This window comes from Rhinoderma darwinii, chromosome 3, assembly GCF_050947455.1.
Source record: "Rhinoderma darwinii isolate aRhiDar2 chromosome 3, aRhiDar2.hap1, whole genome shotgun sequence".
NCBI lineage: Eukaryota > Metazoa > Chordata > Amphibia > Anura > Rhinodermatidae > Rhinoderma > Rhinoderma darwinii.
In genome coordinates this window covers 312,501,856-312,528,774 of record NC_134689.1, presented here as the reverse complement: position 1 = coordinate 312,528,774, position 26,919 = coordinate 312,501,856, and the positions used below count along the sequence as shown (strand labels likewise).

Genomic DNA, 26,919 nt, shown 5'->3' with positions numbered 1-26,919 from the left:
CCACGTGCTTTTCTGTTTACAAACATCCAAGCGGAGTGTCATATTGATGGCGGCTGCGCGAAAAGCACGCAGCCACGCATCCATATGAACAGGGCACACAGAGCTGTCAAGTGCCTTTTGCGCGCGCAAAACGCAGCGGATTTTGCGCACGCAAAAATGTCACGTTCGTCTGAATCAGCCCTCACTGTGTGGACAGTCTTAACTACTCAATGGCACACCTCGGTGGAAAACTAGGCCTAAAAACCCAGCTAGAGGAAATGAGTAAAAGTGGTCCTGCTGGTGTGCTGAGGCCACACTCACTGTAACTTATAGAACACATTGTCAGTGATTTCAATAGTCCATAACTTTGTTAAGGATATTTAGGATTATGCAATTTCCTAATATACTCTGCATATCAATTTAGACATCTACTTGCTGTCAGTGAAGGAAAACATTCCTGTTCAGATCATGTCCAACTAATACAGCTGTAACTGTATCAGATCTCTCTTCTCATCATAAGCCCTACAACTGTGCAAGCAGCTAATTTATGTGGAAATACTGCAGGACAAAAAAAAACTGGTATGAAACTTCAAGCCAGGAGGCCGGCCTGGAAGAATAACAGAAGAAAGCACGGGTGGTAAATATTAACTTTTTTTTATTAATTTTAAACCAAAAAAGCCTTTTTTTTTTCTCTGAGTTGCGATATTTGTGGTGGAAACGCAGCGCTTCCACCACAAAAGTTGCAACACATGTTTTTTTGCTGCGGGTTTTGCCTCCCCGAAACAAAAGAAGAGCAATTTCGCAGCATAAAATTATTGCGGATTGAAAAACCGCAGGTCAATTTGTGAACGTGTTTTCTGTGGATTTTTTCCGCTGTGTGTGGATTAGATTTGTTCAAATCTCATCCACTCTGCTGCTGCTGTTTTCTGCAATGAAATTAGTTGTCGAAAATCCGCATTGTATACGCTGAGTGTGTTCCTACCCTTTGGGTGGATTCACACGTGTCAGATTTTGTTGCAGAAATTTCTGTGACTGAAAAAACAATTCCCTTCATCTGAATATGTTTACAGCAAGCGCATGAATAATTGCAAGCCACAGAATGGATCTGATTTTCAGTCACAAAAATTTCTGCAACAAAATCTGCCATATGTGACTGCACCTTAACCGGACTGGGTTTCAGCCTCAGGATGAAGTATGTTTCCACTCGCTAACGGCAAGTAGAGATCTTGAAAATTAAAATTGGAGAAATCAATATACACGATTTGTGTATTGGTTGCATGTTGTTTCATTTTACAGTGATTATGCTTTATTTCAAAAACCTCTTCACAAATGTATGATGTCAATGATCTAATAAACTGACCTGATCTTCATTGAAAGCGTCTCATTGTGTCTCCATTTCACTGTTGCTGGTTTCATATTTAATTTGATGCTTTCATTGCGTCTGTCTGTGCCGGCTGGACTACTTGAGTCATTTATTGATAACCCCACTCTAAAAAATAAAAACTGGATCAATATAGATCAATGTATTTAATGCAATTTTTTTTAAAATGTCATTATAAATGGTAGATGTAGACATTAAAATAATATATAGACTGGAACATGCAGTGTTTGACAGGTTTGAAAGTCTTAATCCTTTTCCCTCTTTTTGGATCCAAAAGAAAAACTGCCATAAAAATGGCATGTGTGAGACCAGCCTAAGGCCAGGATCACACAAAAAGTTTTGATGCAGTTTTCGAAACACAAGAGGACACAGAAAAAGAAATAAGATGCATCAGTCTTTCCTTTATACCTTTCCTTCTTTTGGATCCATTTCTGGCTTTGGCTCAAAAAACGGAGCCAAAAACGGCACCAAAAGTTGCAACAAAACTCTGTGTGTGATTCTGGCCTAAGGCCTCTTCATCACACACATATTTTTCCAGGTTTGAAAACACATACTAAAAAAACGCAATGCGTTTCAAGCGGTTTCAATGGTGTTTTTTTTTACAGTTATGTACAGTCATTTTTCCTGGAGAGTTTTGATTCCTATAATGAAGCTTATGGAGAAAAACGCCAGAAAAAAAGTCATACCTAGAGCATGCTGCTTTTGAAAAAGACAACACTGACTCCAAAAATGCTACAAAAACGCCACAATACGTTCTGTGTGTAGACTCTCATATTTTAATACAGCTTTTACTTATTCATATTCCTGGTTGAGGTGAAGTAACTAATATACTAGGGTTTAGTGCATATATAATAGAGCAGAAATGTGACTCTAATATAATGTTACATACTGTCTCACTTTTCCTACCAGAGCAGAAATGCACCTTTTGTGTTGCTATTGAGATGCAGAACAGGTGACTACACAAATTATGAACATGCAGATGAGCAACAACCAGAAACGAAGTGATCAAAGAGTCTGTATAAAAAGCCTGAGGGTACGGAGCACTGTGGGAATGGTAAGATGGAAAGAAGAGATGTAGCTGACATTCATGGAAAAATACTGGATGTAAATCATTCTTTAGAAAACAATCACACTTTCAGCAACCCTGGTTTAGTTTGTGGTCCAGAGAAGAGACACAAGAACTACATGCTGGCATTTTTTATTTCTAATTAGTGAGCCAAAAGTTAATAAAGCAACTTTCTTTTACTTGCATTTATTATCTTGTAATATAATCCAGTGGAATGAATCAGTTTATGCTTGGAATTATTGAATCGTAAAACGTACATATTGTAAAATAGATATATTTTTTGCATAAATCTGTAATACGTGTTACATAGTTACATAGTTAGTACGGTTGATAACAGACATATGTCCATTAAATTCAACCAAGGGATGAGAAAAAGGGAAGTGATGGAGAAATTATAGAAGTTTGTTTTACTCCTATTGATCCAGAGGAAAGATTTTTTTTTTTTTTTAAAGTAAATGAATATAAAAAAAAATACCCATAAGGGCCTGTTCACATTAGCGTTGACCTTTCATTGAGGGGTTCCATTTGAGGCTTCCATCAAGTTAACCCCTCAACGGAAAGGCAAACTAAAACCTTAGCTTACGTTTCCCTCCCTATTAATCTCAATGGTGACGGAAACGATGCTAAAGGTTTCCGTTTGTCACCGTTGTGAGAGGGTTCCGTTGTTTTGAAGGAATAGCACAGTCGGAAGCTAAGGTTTTACTTTCCCTTTCCGTTGAGGGGTTGACCTGTCAGAAACCTCTGGCGGAAACCCTCAACGGTAGGGCAATGCTGATGTGAACACAGCCTAAGGCATTAATCAATCCTCCATTCTCAACATTCATATAAGAATTCTACACATTGACATAGGAGCTGATATTTTTAGATTCTAAGAAATTATCTAAGCCTTTTGACAAGGAAAAGGGTTTTTCACCTGCAGTATCTTTCTCTCATTAAAGGCTATGCATACCTTTGACATCATCATTTTTTTTAAAAAAATGTCTATCAGTGTGTTTGTTGAAACTTTCTAAATACTTTTTATTAAAAAATATTTTAACTTTTTGAGATACAGCTGCTTTGTATCCTGTAAAAAGAGGAGCTGTATCTTGTGCTGAGACCTGAATTTGTCAGGTCAGCCGTACTGATGGGTTCAATGACAGCGGGTCCTGCGTGTCTCTGATGTGATCGGTAACAGTTCGATCCTGCGTGTCAGATATACTGTACGCAGGACCCGCTATCGCTGAACCTGTCAGTGCCACTGACCCGACAGATCAGGTTTCAGTGCTAGACACAGCTGCTCTGTATACAGGATACAAAGCAGCTGTATCTCAAAAAGTTAAAATTATTTTTAAGAAAAAGTACTTAGAAAGTTGCACCAAACACACTGATAGACATTTTTATTTGAAAACCAAACAAACAAAAAATCAATCAAACAAACAAAACATAGATTTCAAAGGTGTACATAGCCTTTAAGCCTACAAGACTGCATGCTGTGAGAGTGGAGAGAGAGCTGCAGGTAAAACATCTAATTGTCTTAAAGCGCCCAACAGAGGTCCTACATCACACCACAAAGAGTCTGCTCACTCAGCATGGAGAAATTGTGCAGGAGGAAGGAAAAAAAAATCTAAATATGCAGGTCAGATACAACCGTTCTGGATGCATTACATTTGATACACATTACAGCTGCCATAGGAGTGATTTTTATTTTATTTTTTTGTAACAACAGGTATTCTTTATTTCTTAAATTCTATAAAACTTCATTGTCTATATGTTTCTGACTTGTTATTTTATAATGAAGATTATTATTATTATGACAAGCGACAAGCTAATTTCCTTCACCCCTGATTCATTCTCATCTCATTGCTCACCTGACACTGTAATTCTTTGACCCAAAACAATTTCTAATTAGCTTGGTCGGCATGACCATTAAGTAGCTCCGTGCTAGACGTTAAGTAAACATGTCAGGCATTGAAGGATCATTTGTTCAGAGTTCCTGTTTCACATGCTAAGTAAGTCCTACTGCACAATACCGATCACTTGAATAGTGATAAGAAGAACCACTTAAATATTCATCTTTTCTCCAGAAGACTTAATGTTCTCCCTTATTGAATCTGTATACACGTTAAAAAAAATCCATGGTCAAGAAAAAGATATTTGATCTACGTACTATATGTGCTAGGAAAACTAGGTTACTGAAAAGCATAAATATAACCTGTGCATAAACCAGGGGGAGTGCGAGTTAATAGAAACAACTTTAAAATGTTTTTGACAGAGAAAGAGAACAGTTAAATGGTTATTCTCAAAATCCTAAATTATCACCTACCCACAGGATATATGATTTTGGGAATAGCCCTTTAAAGAGTGACATGAAGAGGACCTCAAGCCACGTAATTGGGGGACGGATGGCTGGGATATTTGTCAGATGGTATTGTATACACTAATATGACACTATCATAAATAAGCATGCCTCACTAACTTGGCATGGAGCCATATATGATAATGAAGAGGTTGCCATCTTAACGTGTGGTAATCTATAGGACTGAAGTTATTTTGTGGTGCTTATTGTTACCAGCTGTATGTCTTGTATCTTAATGGTGAGCTGGGCTTTATATGCTCACCTACTCTGACCTCTGGTATATTCCCCTGAAGAAGCTACATGCGAAACACGTGTTGGGGTTGGTTTCCATCATAGCTCTGGTCTGTATAACCCCTACTATTTGACTGGGTTTCTGTTTATGCTTTATAATTTCTGGATGATTTTTCATCCATATTCATCCTACGATATAATTACCAGTCCCCTTTTTGCACTATTTGCACTTTATTATATTGGGGCTTTAGACCCGACTTATGTGGAGATCCACTTTTTTATGGGTAAATGTGATTGCTATGTATTGTTTTAACTGAATGGTTTTCTAATAAAGACATATATTTTGTGAATAATAGTTTGTGTGAGAATCATTCCTTAGAAAACTGTTGGTCATGTAACTGAAACATTTTCTCAATAACAAAAAAACTTTTCCAAAAAGTTTCTCTGCTTTCCCCTGATAGGATCTAGTCCTATTTTTTGTGCCAAATATACAGCTCACATGGAGCCGTAATATGCCCATCTAAATAAAGCCTTAGCCTGAACTATAAAATATCCATTTTTTATATTATTTCTGAGGATTATATAGTATACTATCTCAGATTGTTTAGAAAGTTGCCATCTGAATAGAGTTCATACAGAGATATTTCTATTAGCGCCATGTCATTGTGAGCAACTGGAACCAAATAAGTACATTTAAAATATCCTGTCTCCATCTGCAGGCTGATTGAGGACAGGCAATCTTCCTATCTTTTCACCTTGTCAAATGAAATATGACCTGAAACCAGTGCGGTTATTCTCTGAAGAGGGTGATGATAATTTATATATCTCCACTGAGTTACTGGAGACATTTACAGAAGTACGGTATATAAAATTGCTGTTAAAACGAGTGCAATTTTACAAAATCACATATGGGACATTTGTAAAAGGAAAACATAATTTATGAAAGCTTATTTATGTTCAAGGATAATTTAAAGGCATACACCAGGTAAAACTAAAAATGTAGTCCACGGTGGGGCACTCAACCCACACCATCAATTATATATGATATGGATTTCCAATTTTCGAGATCTGATCTGGTGATCAGCCCATATAAGGACCCTCTATGCAGCATTGTCCTCACAGCCCCTTTACTTTTACAGGAACTATATTCCCCTAAATGCAGGTAAAGTATGTTTCTTATACATGTTAATGTTTCTTTGTCAATCTAGAATTCTGCATCTGCATCTTAAGGCATGTGTTTTATAATTGAAATCGTAACAAAACTGCATCAATCATTAGAAAAAAAATTAGGGAGTTTCAGAATTCACCAAAGATGTTCCATTATTATTTTGTAGGCGAAATAACGGTGGGCATTATTACTATGTGGGAGCATTATTACTGTGATGGGTCACAAAGGTGGGCATTAATACTGTGTGAGGCCCAAAGACTTCACTATTGCGTAACTATTACTCTAAGTGGGCACTATTACAGTGTGGGGTACGAAAGGTGGTGCTATTACTTTAAGAGGAACTTACTGTGTGGTGCACTATTACCATCTAGCGCACAATTAACGGATGGGGAACATAATAGGGCACTATTTGTTGGGCATTATTATTTTAGGGGGCAATTTTTGGCACCATTTACTCAGGGGCACTGTCTATGTGGCACTTTTTTAGGGGTTGGGGGGCACTAATTCAGACTCTATTATGGTACAGTATTTGGAAACACTGTGCAGCTTAGCAGGTACAGTAATAGGCTGAAAAAGGGCAGCAGTAGCATAGAATCGGAGGTAGCAATATGGGGAGAGGGTGGGGTTTAGGTGGGTAGGGTGCTGGAAAAGTGAGCAGACAAAGATGTTACTGAATAAAAATCACTATACAAAGACCAGTATTACGACTATACAGTGACCATATAGTGTTCGGGGCAGAAAACACCGTAGAGACAAGTCGTGGTTGGAAGAAGTCTTCATGGCGTTCTGGGTCAGTTGGATATAACGGCAAAAGTGAATGACTACAAAGAGAGAAGACCTCAACTGTGAGTCACTGGATGTAACTGTACTGTGTCACAATGGGTGTGTGGACCCACTGGGCCGTACTGCCAAAGCGGGATAGCAGCTGGCTAAGAGGATACCAAGTAAATGTCTATAGTTCGAATAAGGGTACCTGTGGTAATTCAGACAGTAGCGATGGTTAGGCTTGGATGGGACCTTGGCAGCAGGCAGACACTAGGCGCAGTGTAACACAGCAGGCATAATATACGGCACAACACAACTCCAACTCTCTATGGCACAGGAACAAGGTAGCACGGGATACTGGTAGCAGGTACGGGAACAATGGGAACTGGAAAACACTAAGGGAACATTTGCAAAGACTAAGGCCCCATGCACACGAACGTGCTTTTGCGGCCGAAATTCCCCCAAAAATCCACAGAATTGTGGCCCCATTCATTCCTATGGGCCCATGTACACGACCGTGGTTTCCACGGTCCGTGCATGGCCCAGGAGCCTGGACCGCAGAAAGAACAGACATGTCTTATTATGGCCGTGTTCTGCGGTCCAAGCTCATAGGAAATAATGCACGCGGCCATGTGCACGGCCCGCAATATGTGGGCAGCTCGCAAGTGTCACTCCGTGGCTGGCCGACCTGAAAATCACTGCCGTGCACATGGCTACGGTCGTGTGCATGAGGCCTAACATGGGTAAACACAACAACGCTCAGGCAATAATGGAAGGGGCAGGGCCCCTATTATAGTCCAGGGTGATCATGGTCTAATTTAATATACTTTTCAGGTGCGCACGCTGGCCCTTTAAGGCCAGGCACGAGCGTGCGTGCACACTCTACGGGACACAGCAGAGTGAAGCAGAAGGAGGAGATGCGGAACAGCCATCACTGATCCATGGATGCAGCCGTCGGGGGGTGAGCAATCCCGATGGTCCGCGGCCATGGGTGTCACATACTGTAATCACTTATATCTTATGTCTGCAGAGCTGTGTATAACTGGTATCTACCACTATATGTTCACTGTAAGGTGGTAATTTTGATCTTTGTTCAGTAGTTTTTATTCAGTAACAGTATGGTAGTATTATTCAGTCACTTTAAGGTGCTAATATGTGGTCATGATGTGCTGGTGTTATTTAGGCCTTGTATAGTGGTATTATTGGTAAGACTGGTCTTTGTGTAGTGCTTTTTATTCAGTATCAGTATAGTAATATTCAGTCCCTATGTAGAGGTAATGATAGAGATCATGATGTGGCGGTATTATTTCGGCATTGTATAGTGGTATCATTGGTAATATTGGTCTTTCTATATTGAATTTTGTTCAGTAACAGTATGGAGGTACTATTTAATCCCTGTTTGATGGTAATATTTGGTCCTGGTATACCGGTATTATGTGATAACTATATTTGTCTATAAGTGTATTTTTTTGTTTGTGTGTGTGTGTGAGGGGACATAAACCTTGGGGCTTGTGCCCTTGATCTTTTAAGACACTAGCAACCCTACTGGAAGTGCTAGAAATCAGCCCTACAGCTCTCTGAACATCCCCTTCTATATTAACACAATGTGACTTTGTTGTTAGTACAATATTTTAGCATTTGCGGTCACATTTTTAATTTTGCCCAGAGCCTACAAAAGGCTAATAGTTTGCTAGGGTGGCTACTGTTAATGGTTTTCTAAACCCGTCTACTTGTGTTAACCCATGACTACTGCCAATTTAGACTCACCGACAACATATGCACACTTTTAGATATTTTTCCAGGGCAACGTTAAGTTCCCAATCCGTCTCTTCCCTCTAGTTGACTATTTTCTAGGAGCAGTTGCAGCAGTCATTTTAAGTGTCTCTACTCCTTTTTTAACCATGTCAATAAATGCTTCTACCGCATGTATTGTATTTGGTGGTTGAACATTTCTTAAACAGATCAAAGGATTTTAAGATTAAGTTCATTTTTCAAAGAAGATTCAACAGGTTTATCTACAATTGGTTGCCCAGAGAACCAGGCTTTCAGTCTAATTCTCCTAAAGAACGCAAAGAAATAAAATTCAAATTGCAGCCAATGTAGGTCAGTTTGGATAAAACGATATTCTGCTTTTTAATACTTTAGTTTGTAATGGAGTATAGGAAAAGAAGAAATATAAACCACTAGTTGGTTAGTTGTTGAGTAGTCGGTTGTGTCTTCGTTCCTGCTTGTCGTTATAGTAATGCCCTGCCACCACTGGTTCTTGCGGAATCGTTGATGTTTCCATCTGCGCCTTCTAGTGTGCCTCCATCTGGTTTTATTCTGAAGAATTACTCTCCAAAAAAGCAATCATTTAGCTTGGTTTTTCCATTTCCCTCTGTTCATTGCTATAGTATTCATGTGATTCATTCCTTTACCAATTATATACTCTCCCCAATATGTAATCTACTAAATCTCTGAACCATTCATGTCTTTGGACTCCTCCTATTTGCTCTTAGGCTGGGTTCACACGACCATGTTACGTCCGTAATGGATGGAACGTATTTCGGCCGGAAGTCCCGGACCGAACACACTGCAGGGATCCGGGCTCCTAGCATCATAGTTATGTACGATGCTAGGAGTCCCTGCCTCGCTGCGGGACAACTGTCCCGTACTGTAATCATGTTTTCAGTACGGGACAGTAGTTCCACGGAGAGGCAGGGACTCCTAGCATCGTACATAACTATGATCTATGATGCTAGGAGCCCGGCTCCCTGCACTGTGTTCGGTCCGGGACTTCCGGCCGAAATACGTTCCGTCCATTACGGACGTAACATGGTCGTGTGAACCCAGCCTTATACTTGTTTAGCGAGATGTTAACCATTTCTCTGTATTGTGAGAACTGTGTCTCTACAAATTTTGCTGATAATTGCATTTCAAGATCCTTTATTTTTGTCTGTAACTCTTGTAGTTCCTTTTGGATATATTCGATATTAAGCAGCATTATGTTAAATGCATGTTTGTTTGAGATCTGTTCAAATGTTGAACAAAAGTCCATGTTTTTGGGGAAAAAATTTGGTTTCAACTGTGTACTCATTCTATGAGGTGTACGATGTGCTTTATAATATTACATTAATGTCAAAACATGCAATTCCAGAGTAATTTGTTTTGTGGATTCACTTTCAAAATGTCTCTCTGAATCTACCCTTGAAGGTTTACTTTAAAAAGATGTTTCACGTGGGAGTCCTTAGAGAATTCTATCCACATCAGCATCCGTATAGAAAAAAAATGGATTTTAGTTTGTAATTTCAAATGTGTCTACCTCTTGTTGTTGTGCAAAACTGTGTATTTAAACCTTGTAACAAGTAATATGTAATGTCCAGCAGCACCAAGTCCCAAGTAAAACTGGGAGCAAAGGGGATGTCCCCAGAAGTATGCTTTTGGACCACATAGCAAGTTCTTTGCAAATGGCGTTTAAAGTTGCTGGGTTATGGAATCACATGATCTGGACGTACATGCCAAAATGTTTAGCGTTACCTGGTAACATTGTGTCAGTAACAAGTCCACTGGACTTAATGCTTCCACGCATGAACAAACACAGTGAACTAACACAGGCGCAGTGTGATCATATCACCCATGCTAAAGTATAATACAATTACATGGAGTTGAATTATCAGCGGGGGACCCCAGGTGTTTTCTTTCGACCCTTGATTGCCTTTTAAGCACAGTTGATCATTTTGCACAATACAGTATATATGTTTGGAATGATTGATTAAAAATACGTATTATCTATTAAATCTATATAGTATGATATTTATTGCCCAATTTAGCTGTAATTGATCACTTGTTATACTTATACTCTAAAGTACACTAAATAATTGCTCAAAAAAAGCCCCATTGTGAGGGATGAGATGTCACTGCCTGGGTGAATTAACACTTTTCTGTGCTGTCTCAACCTTTACTTTGATGTTAGTCACACAAGTAACGGCTGTTCTGTGATGAGGGACACTGTGCCACTGGGGATCAATGCAGGCACTATTTACCTGGGAAAAGTGTGCCTCTCTTGGCACTATATGGCCATTTGTAAATTCTAGCACTATAAAGACACTGTTACTTTGTAGCCTCATTTGTTCCTATGCACTATTTAACGCTACAGGTAGGCACAGTATGACTATATGGGCAAAATGTGGCACTGGGTATCTTCAATGGGTCCTCTGCTGTCTGCCCATACAAGGTATAGCCCCAGATCTCATGACAGGAATTCCCTGTGATGCAATCAAAGGGGGTTCCCCTCTCAGTCTCTTCCTTTATATGTCGGAATCAGTATTGATCGCAACATATAAAGGGCTAAACGACAAAGATCAGAGGCTTCTCTGAACTTCACGTAAGAGCAGGGCTGCAGCTTTGTGCTACAGCTGTTGTACCATTCCTGATCGCATGGGCACAGGAACAGCACCATAAAGTCAGTGACCTTGAGTAAAATGTATTATTTTACTTGTATTACTCACTATTACAGGTAGTAGGATGATGTTTCAGTGGATAAACTATTTGTTCTGAAATATGATCCATCCAGAGTTTAATGTCACATAATTTCACTTTAAGGAGAGGTTTCCTGTAGTCTAAGGTGCAGTACCCTCAGTCATTAGCTGAACTCAGAAAACTACCACCATGATGTATTATCTGTGATGTTACATTGGACTGTAGGGAACCCTATGGCATTATCTTTACTGAGAGAAGGTATAAATGTTTATTTATTATTTATTATTTATGCTTTTGCATAGGATTTGTAGGTAGACCTGCAGAATTACATACACTAGTACAATTTAGTAGTGTTATCTGGGATTGTACAGTACATATGTAACAGTACTAAATCTATTGACAATTTTTAGCTCTAAGCTTTGTTAGAAAACAAAAGCAGCATCCTTGGAAGCTATTAGATACTAGCCCACTGCTACGAGACTCCCAGGTCGCTGTCCCCAGAGTAGTCACCAATTGATTGCAGGTGCGCTGAGAAAGTAGAAGCGTATTCAGGAATGGAGGCAAGGATTATCGCCAAGAGATTGGTCAGGAAGAACCAAGTCAAAGGGCAAGATGAGAACGAAGTCAGAAGACGGGCCAGATGGGTCAAAACCAGGAGTAGAACAACAGGAACAAGACAACAACTCTAATGGCGCTAGAAGAGAACGGAATCCTGAATCAAGGTCAAAGTCAGGGTCAAAGTCAGGTTTACGATAAGGAGTAGGGAACAAGGAAAATACAGAAATGTACCTTCATTCACCGGCTAGGGCTGTCAGCTGGATACCTCTTTAAATAAGCAGCTGGAGGCAGGGAACTGCGCCCACAGTCCAGAAGACGTTGCTGGAGCGAGGAGTGATGGGGCTGGTTGAATAACAACCAGACGCAGTCGGCAGCTGGAAGGAGGAGCACAATGGCCGCCAGCAGTGACCAGCTGTTGGAATGGCGAGAAAACAGAGTAAAAACTACCTTTCCCTTGCATTCGTTTTTTTAAAAATAAATCTCATGGAGAGAAAAAATGGGAGTAATATGATTTACTTAATTCTATTTGTGGTTCTTGCTTTCATAGGTAGTAGGTTGATGTCTCAATGCATATACTGATTATCTTTGCTGAAGATCATTTGAGCTCCCACTTGAGAGAATGTGCAGTCTGGACTGCTGCTGGCTTCTGCTTCTGCTGATGCCATTATAATGAGACCACACAGGAGAGCAGGCATTCTGGGTAGTGACTACCATTATACGCATGATTGTAAGAGATTTAATTCTAGTCACTTTAAACTGGACAGATAAAACAGTTAAAACAGTAAGTGATTGCATATATTTTTAAGATATGCCTCCACTTACTTGCATTTGCACAAAATCCATAGAATTTATGAGCCTCTGCCTTTTAACTTTTTTTCTGCATATCACTTAGTCCAGAGTAGTGTTGTGCAAACAAACTGCAGTTCATCCTCTTTCTCGTGAATAGGGCTAAACTGCAGTACATTTACAAACCCAGGCCAGGAGAGGCACGTTGTGCTTTATTAGTGCTGCGGCCACTTCTATATAGTGATTGGTTGGGGTACCAGCGGTTGGAACCCCACTGATCAGTACGTGATATCATTTCAAAGTGATATGCTATCACTTACTGTAGAGGAAAACCACTTACAGAACATAGGAGAAAAAGAGCTGCTGCAGGGGAGACCACAGAGGTATGGGAATTATTGCACACATGCCATATCAGGAAGATAGTAAGCAATGTGAAAGCCCCAACTTATCACTTAAAGGGAAATTGTTGGCGACATATATTTCATTTACCTTTTAAAACCAGAAACAAATACATTATTTTTTTGTAATCTGTTCTTTTTTTTTTCCATTGTAGTTTTATTTTATTCTCTATACATGATTATGGGGGAGGAGGAGGAGGTGAGCTGTGTCCACTGTCAATAATGGATCTTGTGATATCTGCTTCCAGCTTTATAATAGAGGAGGTTTTTACCTTTCATTGTATTTGATAATGAGATGACTGCTGAGAAGTGATCTCTACAGAACAGGAAGTGTTAGTCTATTATGAAGCTCAGTGTGTAGACTGCAATATTTCAGGAGTATTTTTTTAATATAGTCAATGACATGAAAAATAAACATATCACCACAAATTTTAAAAAAAATTATGTTTCATAAAAAAACTCGGTATTAATAATATAATATTTTCTGATGACACATTCCCTTTAATAGGAGGTTAGTTTTATAATAATGATATTGTAACCCCAGATATATATAAAAAAAGCAAAACATTGTACAAATACTCAAAGTATTCTATATTACTATCAAGAGATTTGTTTTATTCATTTGTGTGAAGGACTGACATGAGCTGTGACATTAACGACAGATCCCCTTGACTAAAACTTGCCAAAATTTAGTCCCCAGGATCTAAATGACAAGACCTGCATGACAATTTCCCTTTAATGAGAGCTCTGGACTACATTTTACCTACACAAATCCGCAGACTGGAGTAAAACTCCAGAAGTTGACAGGGACATGTGAAGGTTATAAGAGTCGTGATGTCTTCTCAGTAGAAACAGATTATTTTGTCTGTTTTGAATCGAATACTTTGATGTGTTTTCTCCTCTTCATTTTACTGAGTTAAATTGGTAATATGGTTCTATCTAGTTCTATAAAGATAGCCCAAATTGGTTTGCAATGGCATTCTATCTTTTACAGAAATGTGATTATTATATCATACTATCCGTATACTGCCTACACTACTTAAAATGGGCAATTATGGTCATAACAATTTTTATGAAAAATCTTTATACATTAATCATAAAAGTGCAAACTGCTCATGTTTTGTAATGATGTGCCCTTTTTTTATTGAAATGCTAAAGAGAGTTATGTGATGTGGGCATTAGTGGGCATTGGGGTCGGTGGGCTGGTGAGACCCCTCAAGGGACTGTCATGTTGATATGGCTGCTACAGCAATAGCTGCTCCTTACTGTAATAAATAATCCTCTTAAAGATTCTGGATTTCAGGGTCAGGGAGCATTTTATTTCACACTTAGCTCTTAGCTCGATTTATTGATCCTATTCTTCCTGGTCTCCCCCTTTTTCCGTTGCTAGGCAGATCATGCAAATGAAATAATCAGGTAACAAAATTGCATCCATTCCGTCCTCACAAAACTAAGAAAGGAAGATTAAATATTTATTCTAAAAAGTCAGGAATATGGCCAGCTCCAGCTTAATTAGGGCCCTTGGGTAATAGAGTCACAGTGACACTGTAAAGGATCTGCCAGGTACTATGTTTGGGTATACTCCCGGGATTAATCAGTCAACACCTGAGGCCAGACCTCTTAGACTGACACCGGCTCCCACCAACCAGGGTGGCAGGCTCAGGAGTGGGAGAGCCTATCGCGGCCTGGTCAGTCGGAGTTAGCTCCGCCCCCTGTCCATTTATACCTGCCGTGTTCTCTTCCTCAGTGCTTGTTGTTCTTCTTGGATTCCTGGCCCCACTGCTGCCTTGCGCCAGCCTGCTTCTGCCTTGCTTTAGTTCCGTTTATCCTGCTTCGCTTTGCCCCTGGCTTGCTTCCTGCTCCGTGCTCTCGTTGGTATACTCCACTTCATCCTGATCCTGACTGACTCATTCACCGCTCCGTTTCCTCGCGGCGTTCCGTGGGCTACTGCCCCTTCCCTTGCGTGTTCCCTGTTTGTACTCCCTTGCACTTAGACAGCGTAGGGACCGCCGCCAAGTTGTACCCCGTCGCCTAGGGCGGGTCGTTGCAAGTAGGCAGGGACAGGGCGGTGGGTAGATTAGGGCTCACTTGTTCCCTTCACCTCCTTCCTGCCATTACATAATAACAAGCCCATACCTAGTCTACCATTTCTCCTACGCTACGCTATCATGGACCCCCTTGAGACCCTGACCCAGCAGATGCAGAACCTCTCCCTACAGGTCCAGGCCCTGGCTCAGAGGGTCAACCAGGGTGACGCTGCCTTAGTAGTACCCCTCACCTCACCTCTAGAACCCGACCTCAAGTTACCTGACCGGTTCTCAGGGGACCGTAAGACTTTTCTCTCCTTCCGGGAGAGTTGCAGACTTTATTTCCGCCTAAAACCTCACTCCCCAGGTTCCGAGAACCAGCGGGTGGGTATCATTATATCCCGACTCCAGGAAGGGCCCCAAGAGTGGGCCTTCTCCTTGGCTCCTGACGCCCCTGAACTTTCCTCCGTTGATCGTTTTTTCTCTGCCCTCGGACTCATTTACGACGAGACTGACAGGACTGCCTTAGCCGAGAGTCAACTGGTGACCTTACGTCAGGGTAGGAGACCTGTTGAGGAATACTGTTCTGATTTTAGGAAGTGGTGCGTAGCTTCTCGGTGGAACGACCCGGCCCTAAAGTGCCAGTTTAGGTTAGGATTATCTGACGCCCTGAAGGATCTGCTGGTTAGCTACCCCTCTCCTGACTCCCTAGACCAGGTTATGGCCCTAGCAGTACGACTTGACCGACGTCTCAGGGAACGTCAGCTTGAATGTTTCAATGTGTCCCCCTCTGACTTCCCTGCGATTCCCCCCGAGGTCCCGTCTCCTCGCTCTTCCACGGAGGACTCGGAGGTACCTATGCAACTCGGGGCCTCCATGTCCCCTCGACAACGTAGAGAGTTTCGCAGGAAGAATGGTCTCTGCTTCTATTGTGGGGACGACAAGCATCTACTGAACACCTGTCCCAGGCGCAAGAATAAACAGCCGGAAAACTTCCGCGCCTAAGTGATCATCGGGGAGGTCACTTGGGCGCACAGGTATTTCCCGTTAATGTGAAATGCAATAAAATTTTGCTTCCCTTTCAGGTCTCGTTTGCTGGCCGGTCGGCCACGGGCAGTGCCTTCGTGGATTCTGGCTCATCTGCTAATATCATGTCGGTGGAATTTGCTATGTCTCTAAAAATGCCTTTTATTGATTTGCCTTATCCTATCCCGGTAGTGGGTATCGACTCCACTCCTCTTGCTAATGGTTATTTTACTCAGCATACTCCTGTTTTTGAACTCCTTGTTGGCTCCATGCATTTGGAGCAGTGCTCTGTACTGGTGATGCAGGGATTATCGTCCGATCTGGTATTAGGTCTTCCCTGGTTGCAGCTGCATAATCCCACGTTTGATTGGAATACTGGGGATCTCACCAAATGGGGTAGTGAATGCCTGATGTCATGTCTTTCGGTTAACTCTATTTCTCCCCGGGAGGAGGTAAACACGCTTCCTGAGTTTGTTCAGGACTTCGCTGATGTCTTTTCTAAGGAGGCCTCCGAGGTGTTGCCCCCACATAGAGATTACGATTGCGCCATCGATTTGGTGCCTGGTGCCAAGCTTCCTAAGGGTAGGATATTTAATCTTTCATGTCCTGAACGTGAAGCTATGAGGGAGTATATCCAAGAATGCCTGGCCAAGGGTTTCATTCGCCCCTCGACTTCTCCTGTAGGTGCTGGCTTCTTCTTCGTGGGGAAGAAGGATGGTGGTCTTAGGCCGTGCATTGATTATCGGAACCTGAATAAGGTCACCGTAAGGAACCAGTATCCCCTTCCTTTGATTCCGGATCTTTTTAATCAGGTTCAGGGGGCCCAATGGTTTTCTAAGTTCAATCTACGGGGGGCATATAACCTTATCCGCATCAAAGAGGGGGATGAGTGGAAAACTGCGTTCAACACACCCGAAGGTCATTTCGAATAACTGGCCATGCCCTTTGGGTTGTGTAATGCCCCTGCCGTCTTCCAGAATTTTATTAATGAAATCCTGAGAGATTACCTGGGTAATTTTCTTGTAGTGTACCTTGATGACATACTGGTGTTTTCCAAGGACTGGTCCTCCCACGTGGAGCATGTCAGGAAGGTCCTCCAGGTCCTCCGGGAAAATAATCTGTTTGCGAAGACCGAAAAATGTGTGTTTGGGGTACAGGAGATACCATTTTTAGGTCAAATCCTCACTCCTCATGAATTCCGCATGGACCCTGCCAAGGTTCAGGCTGTGGCGGAATGGGTCCAACCTGCCTCCCTGAAGGCGCTACAGTGTTTTTTGGGGTTTGCTAACTATTACAGGAGATTTATTGCCAACTTCTCGGTCATCGCTAAGCCTCTTACGGACCTTACTCGCAAGGGTGCTGATGTCCTCCATTGGCCCCCTGAGGCCGTCCAGGCTTTTGAGACCCTCAAAAAGTGCTTTATCTCAGCCCCCGTGCTGGTTCAGCCCAACCAAAGGGAGCCATTTATTGTGGAGGTTGACGCTTCCGAGGTGGGAGTGGGGGCCGTCTTGTCCCAGGGTACCAGCTCCCTCACCCATCTCCCCCCTGTGCTTACTTCTCTAGGAAGTTTTCGCCCACGGAGAGTAACTATGATATTGGCAACCGCGAACTTTTAGCCATTAAATGGGCTTTTGAAGAGTGGCGTCACTTCCTGGAGGGGGCCAGACACCAGGTAACGGTCCTTACTGACCACAAGAATCTGGTTTTCCTAGAATCTGCCCGGAGGCTTAATCCTAGACAAGCTCGTTGGGCACTATTCTTTACCAGAATTAATTTCTTGGTTACCTATAGGGCTGGGTCCAAAAATATTAAGGCTGATGCACTGTCACGTAGTTTCATGGCCAATCCTCCTTCCGAGAAGGATCCTGCTTGTATTTAACCCCCTGGTATAATCATTTCTGCCACTGATTCTGATTTAGCTTCTGACATCGCGGCTGATCAAGGTTCAGCTCCCGGGAACCTCCCTGGGGACAAACTGTTTGTCCCCCTGCAATACCGGCTAAGGGGACTCAGGGAAAACGATGACTCCGCACTATCTGGTCATCCTGGCATCTTGGGTACCAAACACCTCATTACCAGAAACTATTGGTGGCCTGGGTTGCCTAAAGACGTTAGGGCTTACGTCGCCGCTTGTGAGGTTTGTGCAAGGTCCAAGACCCCTAGGTCCCGACCTGCGGGCTTACTACGTTCCTTGCCCATTCCCCAGAGACCTTGGACCCATATCTCCATGGATTTTATCACCGATTTGCCTCCATCTCAGGGCAAGTCGGTGGTGTGGGTGGTAGTAGACCGCTTCAGCAAGATGTGCCACTTTGTGCCCTTTAAGAAACTACCTAACGCCAAGACGTTAGCTTCGTTGTTTGTTAAACACATCCTGCGTCTCCATGGGGCCCCAGTCAATATCGTTTCTGACAGAGGGGTACAATTTGTTTCCTTATTTTGGAGAGCTTTTTGTAAAAAGTTGGAGATTGATCTGTCCTTCTCCTCCGCCTTCCATCCCGAAACTAATGGCCAAACGGAAAGGACTAACCAATCCCTGGAACAATATTTAAGGTGTTTCATCTCTGACTGTCAATTTGATTGGGTCTCATTCCTTCCCCTTGCCGAATTTTCCCTGAATAACCGGGTCAGTAACTCGTCAGGGGTCTCCCCGTTTTTCTGTAATTTCGGGTTTAACCCAAGGTTCTCCTCCGTTTCTCCTGGTTGTTCCAATAATCCCGAGGTAGAGGACGTTCATCGGGAACTGTGCACAGTCTGGGCCCAGGTTCAGAAGAACCTAGAGGCGTCCCAGAGCGTACAAAAGATTCAGGCTGATAGTAGACGTTCTGCTAACCCCCGGTTTGTCGTCAGGGATCTGGTCTGGTTGTCGTCCAGGAACTTGCGCCTTAAGGTCCCGTCCAGGAAGTTTGCTCCCCGATTTATTGGACCTTATAAGATCATTGAAGTCCTCAACCCTGTATCCTTCCGTCTGGAGCTGCCCCCATCCTTTCGCATACATGACGTCTTCCATGCCTCTCTCCTTAAACGCTGCTCCCCGTCCTGGTCCCCCTCGAGGAAACCTCCTGTTCCCGTTCTCACCCCTGAGGGGGTGGAATTCGAGGTGGCCAAGATTATGGACAGTAGGATGATCCAGGGCTCCCTCCAGTACCTGGTCCATTGGAGAGGATACGGGCCGGAGGAGAGGACTTGGGTACCTGCTCGTGATGTTCACGCTGGGGTATTGATCAGGAGGTTCCACCTTCTCTTCCCCACTAAACCGGGTCCTCTTAGTAAGGGTCCGGTGGCCCCTCATAAAAGGGGGAGTACTGTAAAGGATCTGCCAGGTACTACGTCTGGGTATACTCCCGGGATTAATCAGTCGACACCTGAGGCCAGACCTCTAAGACTGACACCGGCTCCCACCAACCAGGGTGGCAGGCTCAAGAGTGGGAGAGCCTATCGCGGCCTGGTCAGTCGGAGTTAGCTCCGCCCCCTGTCCATTTATACCTGCCGTGTTCTCTTCCTCAGTGCTTGTTGTTCTTCTTGGATTCCTGGCCCCACTGCTGCCTTGCGCCAGCCTGCTTCTGCCTTGCTTCAGTTCCGTTTATCCTGCTTCGCTTTGCCCCTGGCTTGCTTCCTGCTCCGTGCTCTCGTTGGTATACTCCACTTCATCCTGATCCTGACTGACTCATTCACCGCTCCGTTTCCTCGCGGCGTTCCGTGGGCTACTGCCCCTTCCCTTGCGTGTTCCCTGTTTGTACTCCCTTGCACTTAGACAGCGTAGGGACCGCCGCCAAGTTGTACCCCGTCGCCTAGGGCGGGTCGTTGCAAGTAGGCAGGGACAGGGCGGTGGGTAGATTAGGGCTCACTTGTTCCCTTCACCTCCTTCCTGCCATTACAGACACGTTTGTTTTGTATTATTTCTATGCTGCCATTAAACTTCTCTCCAGAAAGGTGGATACACTAAGCCAGGGCCAGCGTCAGTACCCGGCAAGTGCCGGGCCCACTACCTTTGGGAGTTGGGCGACTTGGTCGCTGGGTGCTTTATGCTGCAGTCATGGCTCCTCCAGGAGCAGAATCCCTGGCCAGAGCTTTGCCGACATTATGGGTAGCAATGTCAGGGGCTCTTCCTGGACCGGAATCCCCGGCCAGAGCATTGCTGACACTTTTGATGGGGATTCCGCTCCTGGAGAATTCCCTGACGTCACTGTCTATATATGGACAGGGATGTTAGGGGCTCCCTCTAGGAGCGGAATCTCCAGCCAGTGCATCAACAAGGTTTTGGTTGGCAATTCCACTCCAACAGGGAGCCCCAATGGTGCTATCTACAAGGAGGGGGGATGTAGCGCTATCTACAGGCTGGGGTGTGTGGTGCTATTTACAGGGGGTGTGGCGCTATCTGCAGAGGGTGTGTGTGTGCCACTATCTACAGGGGGGTGTTTCACTAACTACAGAGGGGAGTGTGTGGCACTATCTACAGGGGTATGTGTGTGTGTAGCACTATCTACAGGGGTGAGTATGGCACTATCTACAGAGGGCACTGTGGCATTATCTACAGAGGGGGTGTGTGGCAGTATCTACAGAGGGCACTGTGGTACTACTTACAGAGGGCACTGTGGCAATATCTACAGAGGCCACTGTTGCATTATCTACAGAGGGCACTGTGGCATTATCTAGAGAGGGCACTCTCTATATAGGGCACAAACTGGGGGGGTCTAACTTCTATATGGGGACATAAAGGGAGCCTAACTTTTATATGGGGGCACAAACAGGCGACATATCTTCTATATGGGGCATAGATGGGGCCTAACTTCTATATGGGGGCATAAACAGGGCCTAACGTCTATATAGCGGCACAAACTGCAGTTTTCTGCCGTTTTACTGCTGCTGTGAATTTCCCCGCAAAAGGGCCCACTAAGTCTGTGTCGCCCAAGGGCCCACATAAACCTGGAGCCGGCCCTGCACTAAGCCACACTCAGTTTGGCGCTGGCTAGACTATGTTGCGGAGTCTAAGGAATATCCCCATTCTTCCACCTGACACTTCCCGGTTGGTTTCCAGGTCATGGTCCCCAGCATAGCGACCGAATGGTGGCAGATGCGCTGTAGTGTAGAACTTGTACCTAAGTCAGCAACACATCCAAGGGTTGTCAATGGATAAATTGTCAGGATGCAACAAACTGGAAGATGAGACAAAGTTGTGGTCAGAATCAAGCCAGGAGTCAATAGCATAAGAATCACAAGAACCAGGCACCAAATCCAAAGGGCAAGACAGGAGAGTAATCCAGAAACAAGGTCAAGATTAGGAGTATGGAACAGACTCAAAATAGCAATTGGAACAATAACAAACCCTCGTGAGGGTTAAGAATGTATATGCCTTACACTTTGCACCACAGTTTAGCCAGAGCCAAACTGATTGCTGCTTAGTGGATCCACTTCTCCAGTGAGAAATGAAACAGCTGTGACTGCAACTTTTAATTATCCTTGTACTGTGACATCATTATGTGCATTATTCATGTTCTGTGACATTACTTTGTATTTTATGCCTGCACTTTGCATTATCTGTACTGTGACATCACTGAGTACACCATCCTTGCACTGTTCCATCACTGTGTGCATTATCCCTGTACTGTGACATTACTGTGTACATCATCCTTGCACTGTGCAATCACTGTATAAATTATTCCAGTACTGTGACATCATTATTCATGTTCTGTGACATTACTTTGTATTTTATGCCTGCACTTTTCATTATCTGTACTGTGACATCACTGAGTACACCATCCTGGCACTGTTCCATCACTGTGTGCATTATCCCTGTACTGTGACATTACTGTGTACATCATCCTTGCACTGTGCAATCACTGTATAAATTATTCCAGTACTGTGACATCACTGTGTGCATTACCCCTGTACTGTGACATCACTGTGTACGGCCCTATACTGTGACATCACTGTGTACATCATCCTCGCACTGTGAAATCACTGTGTACGTTAGCTCTATACTGTGACATCACTGTTATATCCCATAGTGTAACATCACTGTGTGCATTATCACCGTATATGTGACACCACTATGTACATCATTTTACTACTGTGGCATCACTGAATAAAACATCAGCTGTAACTTTGCTGTGTTTATTATCCTTGTAATGTGACATCACAGTATGCATTGTCCCCGTACAATTAGAAAAGATAAATGTCACAGATTAAAAACCAAAATAATAATAAACTTGTCATGTTCGGAACTTATTGCTGAAGGCGGCCGTAGTGGAGGGGGGTTCCAATTCATATTTTGCTATGAGGTCCCTCAATTACTTGTTTTGCACCTGAAAATAACCCGAATCCACCTATCACTTTATCATTTCTTTTGCAATGGAATCAGCATCAGCAGTGGCCGGGCAGAAGCTGTAGGCAGAGTTGGGACTTTGATACATAAAGGTCTATTGAAAAGTGCTGAACCTGGTGGTGTGTCTGTAGAGGAGTATGGTGTTGCTCTGTAGTGTCTAAGGAATGTATACTTTAAGGGCACATTCACACGTGGCGGAATTGCTGTTGAATTGCTGTTGAATTCCGCGGCGGACAGTCCGCAGTGGAATTCTGCAGCAGCCGTTTTTTACATTTGTTTCTATAAATTTTTAGGAAAGTTAGTTCAGACGTTGCAGAAAATAACTGTGTGGAAATTAGGCTGCGGTGCAGAATTTTCCCTCCGCAGCATGCTCATGACGTTGCGGAGAAGAAGCGGAATTTCACTGCAGATTTCAGCCTTTGCAATGCAAAAACTGAAATCTGTGGCAAGTCCGCTGTGATATCTGCAACGTCTGAATTACCTGTCAAATATGCAAATGTTGGTGCAAATCTGAACCAACATCTGCACCAACATTGGCAGAGGAAAAATTCTGCCACGTGTGAACATGCCCTAAGACTACATGCACACATTGCATATTTTGCTGCAGAAAAGCAGGAAATTCGCAGGTATAAACCGCACCTAATCTTGCGCATTGTGTGCATTGACCCTAAGGTTGGGTTCACACGAGCATGTTACGTCCGTAATGGACGGAACGTATTTCGGCCACAAGTCCCGGACCGAACACACTGAAGGGAGCCGGCTCCTAGCATCATAGTTATGTACGACGCTAGGAGTCCCTGCCTCTCTGTGGAACTACTGTCCCGTACTGAAAACTCCTAGCATCGTACATAACTATGATGCTAGGAGCCGGCTCCCTTCAGTGTGTTCGGTCCGGGACTTGCGGCCGAAATACGTTCCATCCATTACGGACGTAACATGCTCGTGTGAACCCAGCCTAATAGTTGTGTTGATAGACTGCATAAATCTTTCCGCTTCACTATTAGCCTAGGACCGATTATTAGTTATTTTCCTGTGCGTAAAGCTTGGATATTTTGCAAAAGTTCGAAAGTCCTTACTATTAAAGGGAAGCTGACATTAGACTTATCAGGCTGGGTTCACACGTGGCGGAATTTCACTTAAATTCCGCTGCGGACACTCCGCAGCGTTAATCCGCAGCGGAGCCGTTTGTCCATTGACTTACACTTTAATTTAGCAGTGTTCGTTTAGACGAGGCGTAAAATTCCGCTGCGGAGCATAGGCTGCGGAGCGGAATTTGGTGTCCGCAGCATGCTCTGTCTGTTGCGGAGCAGTGGCGGACTCAATGCGGAATTTCTCCATTGACTTCAATGGAGAGTCAAAATTCCGCAATGAAGTCCGCAGATCTTATGTGTGCTGCGGAGCGTATTGGTTTTACTACCATGACATTTCTTCATTCTGGCTGGACCTATGTATTTCTAGGTCTACAGCCAGACTGAGGAAGTCAATGGGGCTCCCGTAATGACGGGAGCGTTGCTAGGAGACGTCTGTAAATAGTCACTGTCCAGGGTGCTGAAAGAGTTAAGCGATCGGCAGTAACTGTTTCTGCACCCGGGACAGTGACTACCGATCTCAGAAATACATGTATCTGTAAAAAAATATATAAGTTCATACTTACCGAGAACTCCCTGCGTCTGTCTCCAGTCCGGCCTCCCAGGATGACGTTTCAGTCTAAGTGACGGCTGCAGCCAATCACAGGCCAAGCACAGGCTGCAGCGGTCACATGGACTGGCGCGTCATCCAGGGAGGTCGGGCTGGATGCCGAAAGAGGGACGCGTCACCAAGACAACGGCCGGTAAGTATGAAAATCGTTTACTTTCACTAGGGAAAGTGCTGTCCCTTCTCTCTATCCTGCACTGATAGGGAGAAGGGAAGCATTTTTCCCGCAGTCCGCAGCAGCTAGTCCGCATCAATGTACTGCACATTTTGTGCAGATCCGCAGCAGAATCTGCAACGCAGATTCTGTGCGGCATTGATGCGGACAGTTGCGGAGGAAATCCGCCACGTGTGGTCATGCCCTCACAAACCATGCTTTAAAAATTAGATTATAAATGTCCCCCTAGGTAAAAGCAATAACTGTATGTATGGGAGTCTGGAGAGCCTGTATTCTGCTGACAGCATCTGCATGACTTACTCGAGGAATATGAAATTCCATGTAGCTCTGCAAGATTATTGGATTTCTCCCACTTTAAGCAGGCTGGAGTTCTGAATATGTAGTTCCATTATTAAATAATTTATAACACATTTCCCCAATATAATATTTAAAGTGGCTGCAACTTCGAGGTAAATGTTTAAATAAACAAATTATGTAAACAAATGGAATAAGGCTCTTTTCCTGCTAGAACCGTGACTTCCATTTATAATTGAAGCTATAGTGCTATAACGCATCTGTTTTGCAATGGCTCCAAATGGACGCTGACGGACCCCATCAGCCTTAACGGGATCCTTTGGAGCACTTTTAAAGTTCTGTTATTTTTTATGGCAAGACTGTGCTATCCTTGACATTCATTCTTTTCCCCTGTATGACTTTCACGTCTGTAGTTTAAAATATATTGTTATGAGATCCATTCCTTATTACTTGATTGTCTTTTAATTACAGTTTTTTCCATTTCTACGTAGGAATATTTCGCACTTAGCTCATATTTTGTGTTTTCTAAATATATCTAGAAATAGACTAATTGTTACTATTTAAAATGTAGAAAAATGCTGGTTTCACAATAATAACTTCATTATTTGTTAGTTGTACAATACCTCTGAAAGAAAAGAAATGGGAATTTCATATTTGTTTCTGAACAACAGTGTGTCACAGCAGGGCTCACTATGCATGACAGCCTAAAGCCATATCTTCAGTGACTACGTGCTGTGTGCCAGCGCGATGCACCAAATGGGAATAAAGCAAAGTTTTTACATTGTCGAGATAGTGAAGGACTCTGAAAGTTGCAATGCAGGCAGTAAAATGTAGTAGTAAAATCATGCTCTATTATATTATATAACTGAAATTTGGTTTAGATTTTGCCAGGCCTAAGTGCACAATATCCTATATAACCTGGGGCGTAACTAGGAAAGACTAGGCCCCGTAGCAAACTTTTGACTTGGGCTCCGCTCCCCTGGGTACGACACAACCCCGCCTTGTAGATAGTGCCTCCCTATAGATTCATCCACACAGCGCCCTGTAGATAGCACCATACAGCCCCCTGTAGATAGTGCCATACACAGCCCCCTGTAGATAATGCCATACAGCCGCCCATGTAGATAACGCCATACAGACCTCCCCCTGTAGATAATGCCATACAGCCCCCTGTAGATAAAGCCATACAGGCCCCCTGTAGTTAACGCCATACAGCCCCCCTGTAGATAACGCCATACAGCCCCCCTCTGTATATAACGCCATACAGCCCCCCTGTAGATAACACCATACAGCCCCCCTCTGTAGATAACGCCAAAAAGCCCCCAACCCCCCCCCAAAAAAAAACAGCCTATAGTTTGTCCTACAAAAGAGATGTATCCCCAGCTATAAGGAGAACGGAGTTTGCGCAGTTCAATAAAAATGAAAGGAGCGCTGGTCACGCATGCACACAAGCGCGACCGGTGCATAATTAATTTCTATGGAGCTGCCGACAGACCCCGGAAGTCCGAGGTTTGTCATGGAGAACTTCGGGGGACTTTCGGTCCCCCGTTCTCCTTATCGCTGTGCATCCCAGCTATCCCACATGTATCCCCTATCCTGTGGATAGGGGATGCATGTCTTTTGTAGGAACAACCCTCCTCATGCTGCGGGCCCCGTAGCAGCCGCTACGGCTGCTACAGCGGTAGTTACACCACTGTATATAACAATAAGGATATGTTCACACAGAGTTTTTTGCAGGCAGAAAAATCTGCCTCAAATTTTCTTCAGGAATTTTGGGGTAAATTTTGCCCTGCCTGCATTTTCTTTGCTGCGTTTTATGCGGCGTTTTTCCGCTGCATTTTTCGGCTGGGGCAAAAGTCGTAGGACAAAAAACGCTGTGAAGAACAATTTCTCTGCCTACCATTGATTTCAATGGGAGATCAGAGACGGAACAGCAGGGAGAAAGAGCATGTCGTTTTTTTTCCCCGCTACCAGGAAAAAAACGTCTCCGCCTCCCATTGAAACCAATAGGAGGCGATTTCAGCGGTTTTTCGGCGCAGTTTCCACGTCAAATACAGCGCCAAAAAAACTCTGTGTGAACTGGCCCTAAAAAACTAAATGCTATTCTACTGTAAATTATTTCTGGATTCATTTGTCCCAGGAAGAGATCTCATATAAATTTACATCAGACTTAAAGTGGTTAACTGACTAGTCACAGGAGATGACCTCCCGAGACTCCCTGCAAAATCAGCTATGAAGATTCGGCCAGCTAT

The 26,919-nt window shown here is 43.4% G+C and overlaps 1 protein-coding gene across 1 annotated transcript in view; it reads right to left on the bottom strand.

Moving 5' to 3' along the window:
• Positions 1 to 26,919, bottom strand: part of ST8SIA2 (ST8 alpha-N-acetyl-neuraminide alpha-2,8-sialyltransferase 2) — a 254,661-nt gene that overhangs the window by 62,794 nt on the left and 164,948 nt on the right. The window contains exon 3 of the mRNA XM_075858218.1: positions 1,340 to 1,468. Within this exon, the coding sequence (XP_075714333.1) occupies positions 1,340 to 1,468 (129 nt within the window). The remainder of the gene's footprint in view (positions 1 to 1,339; positions 1,469 to 26,919) is intronic.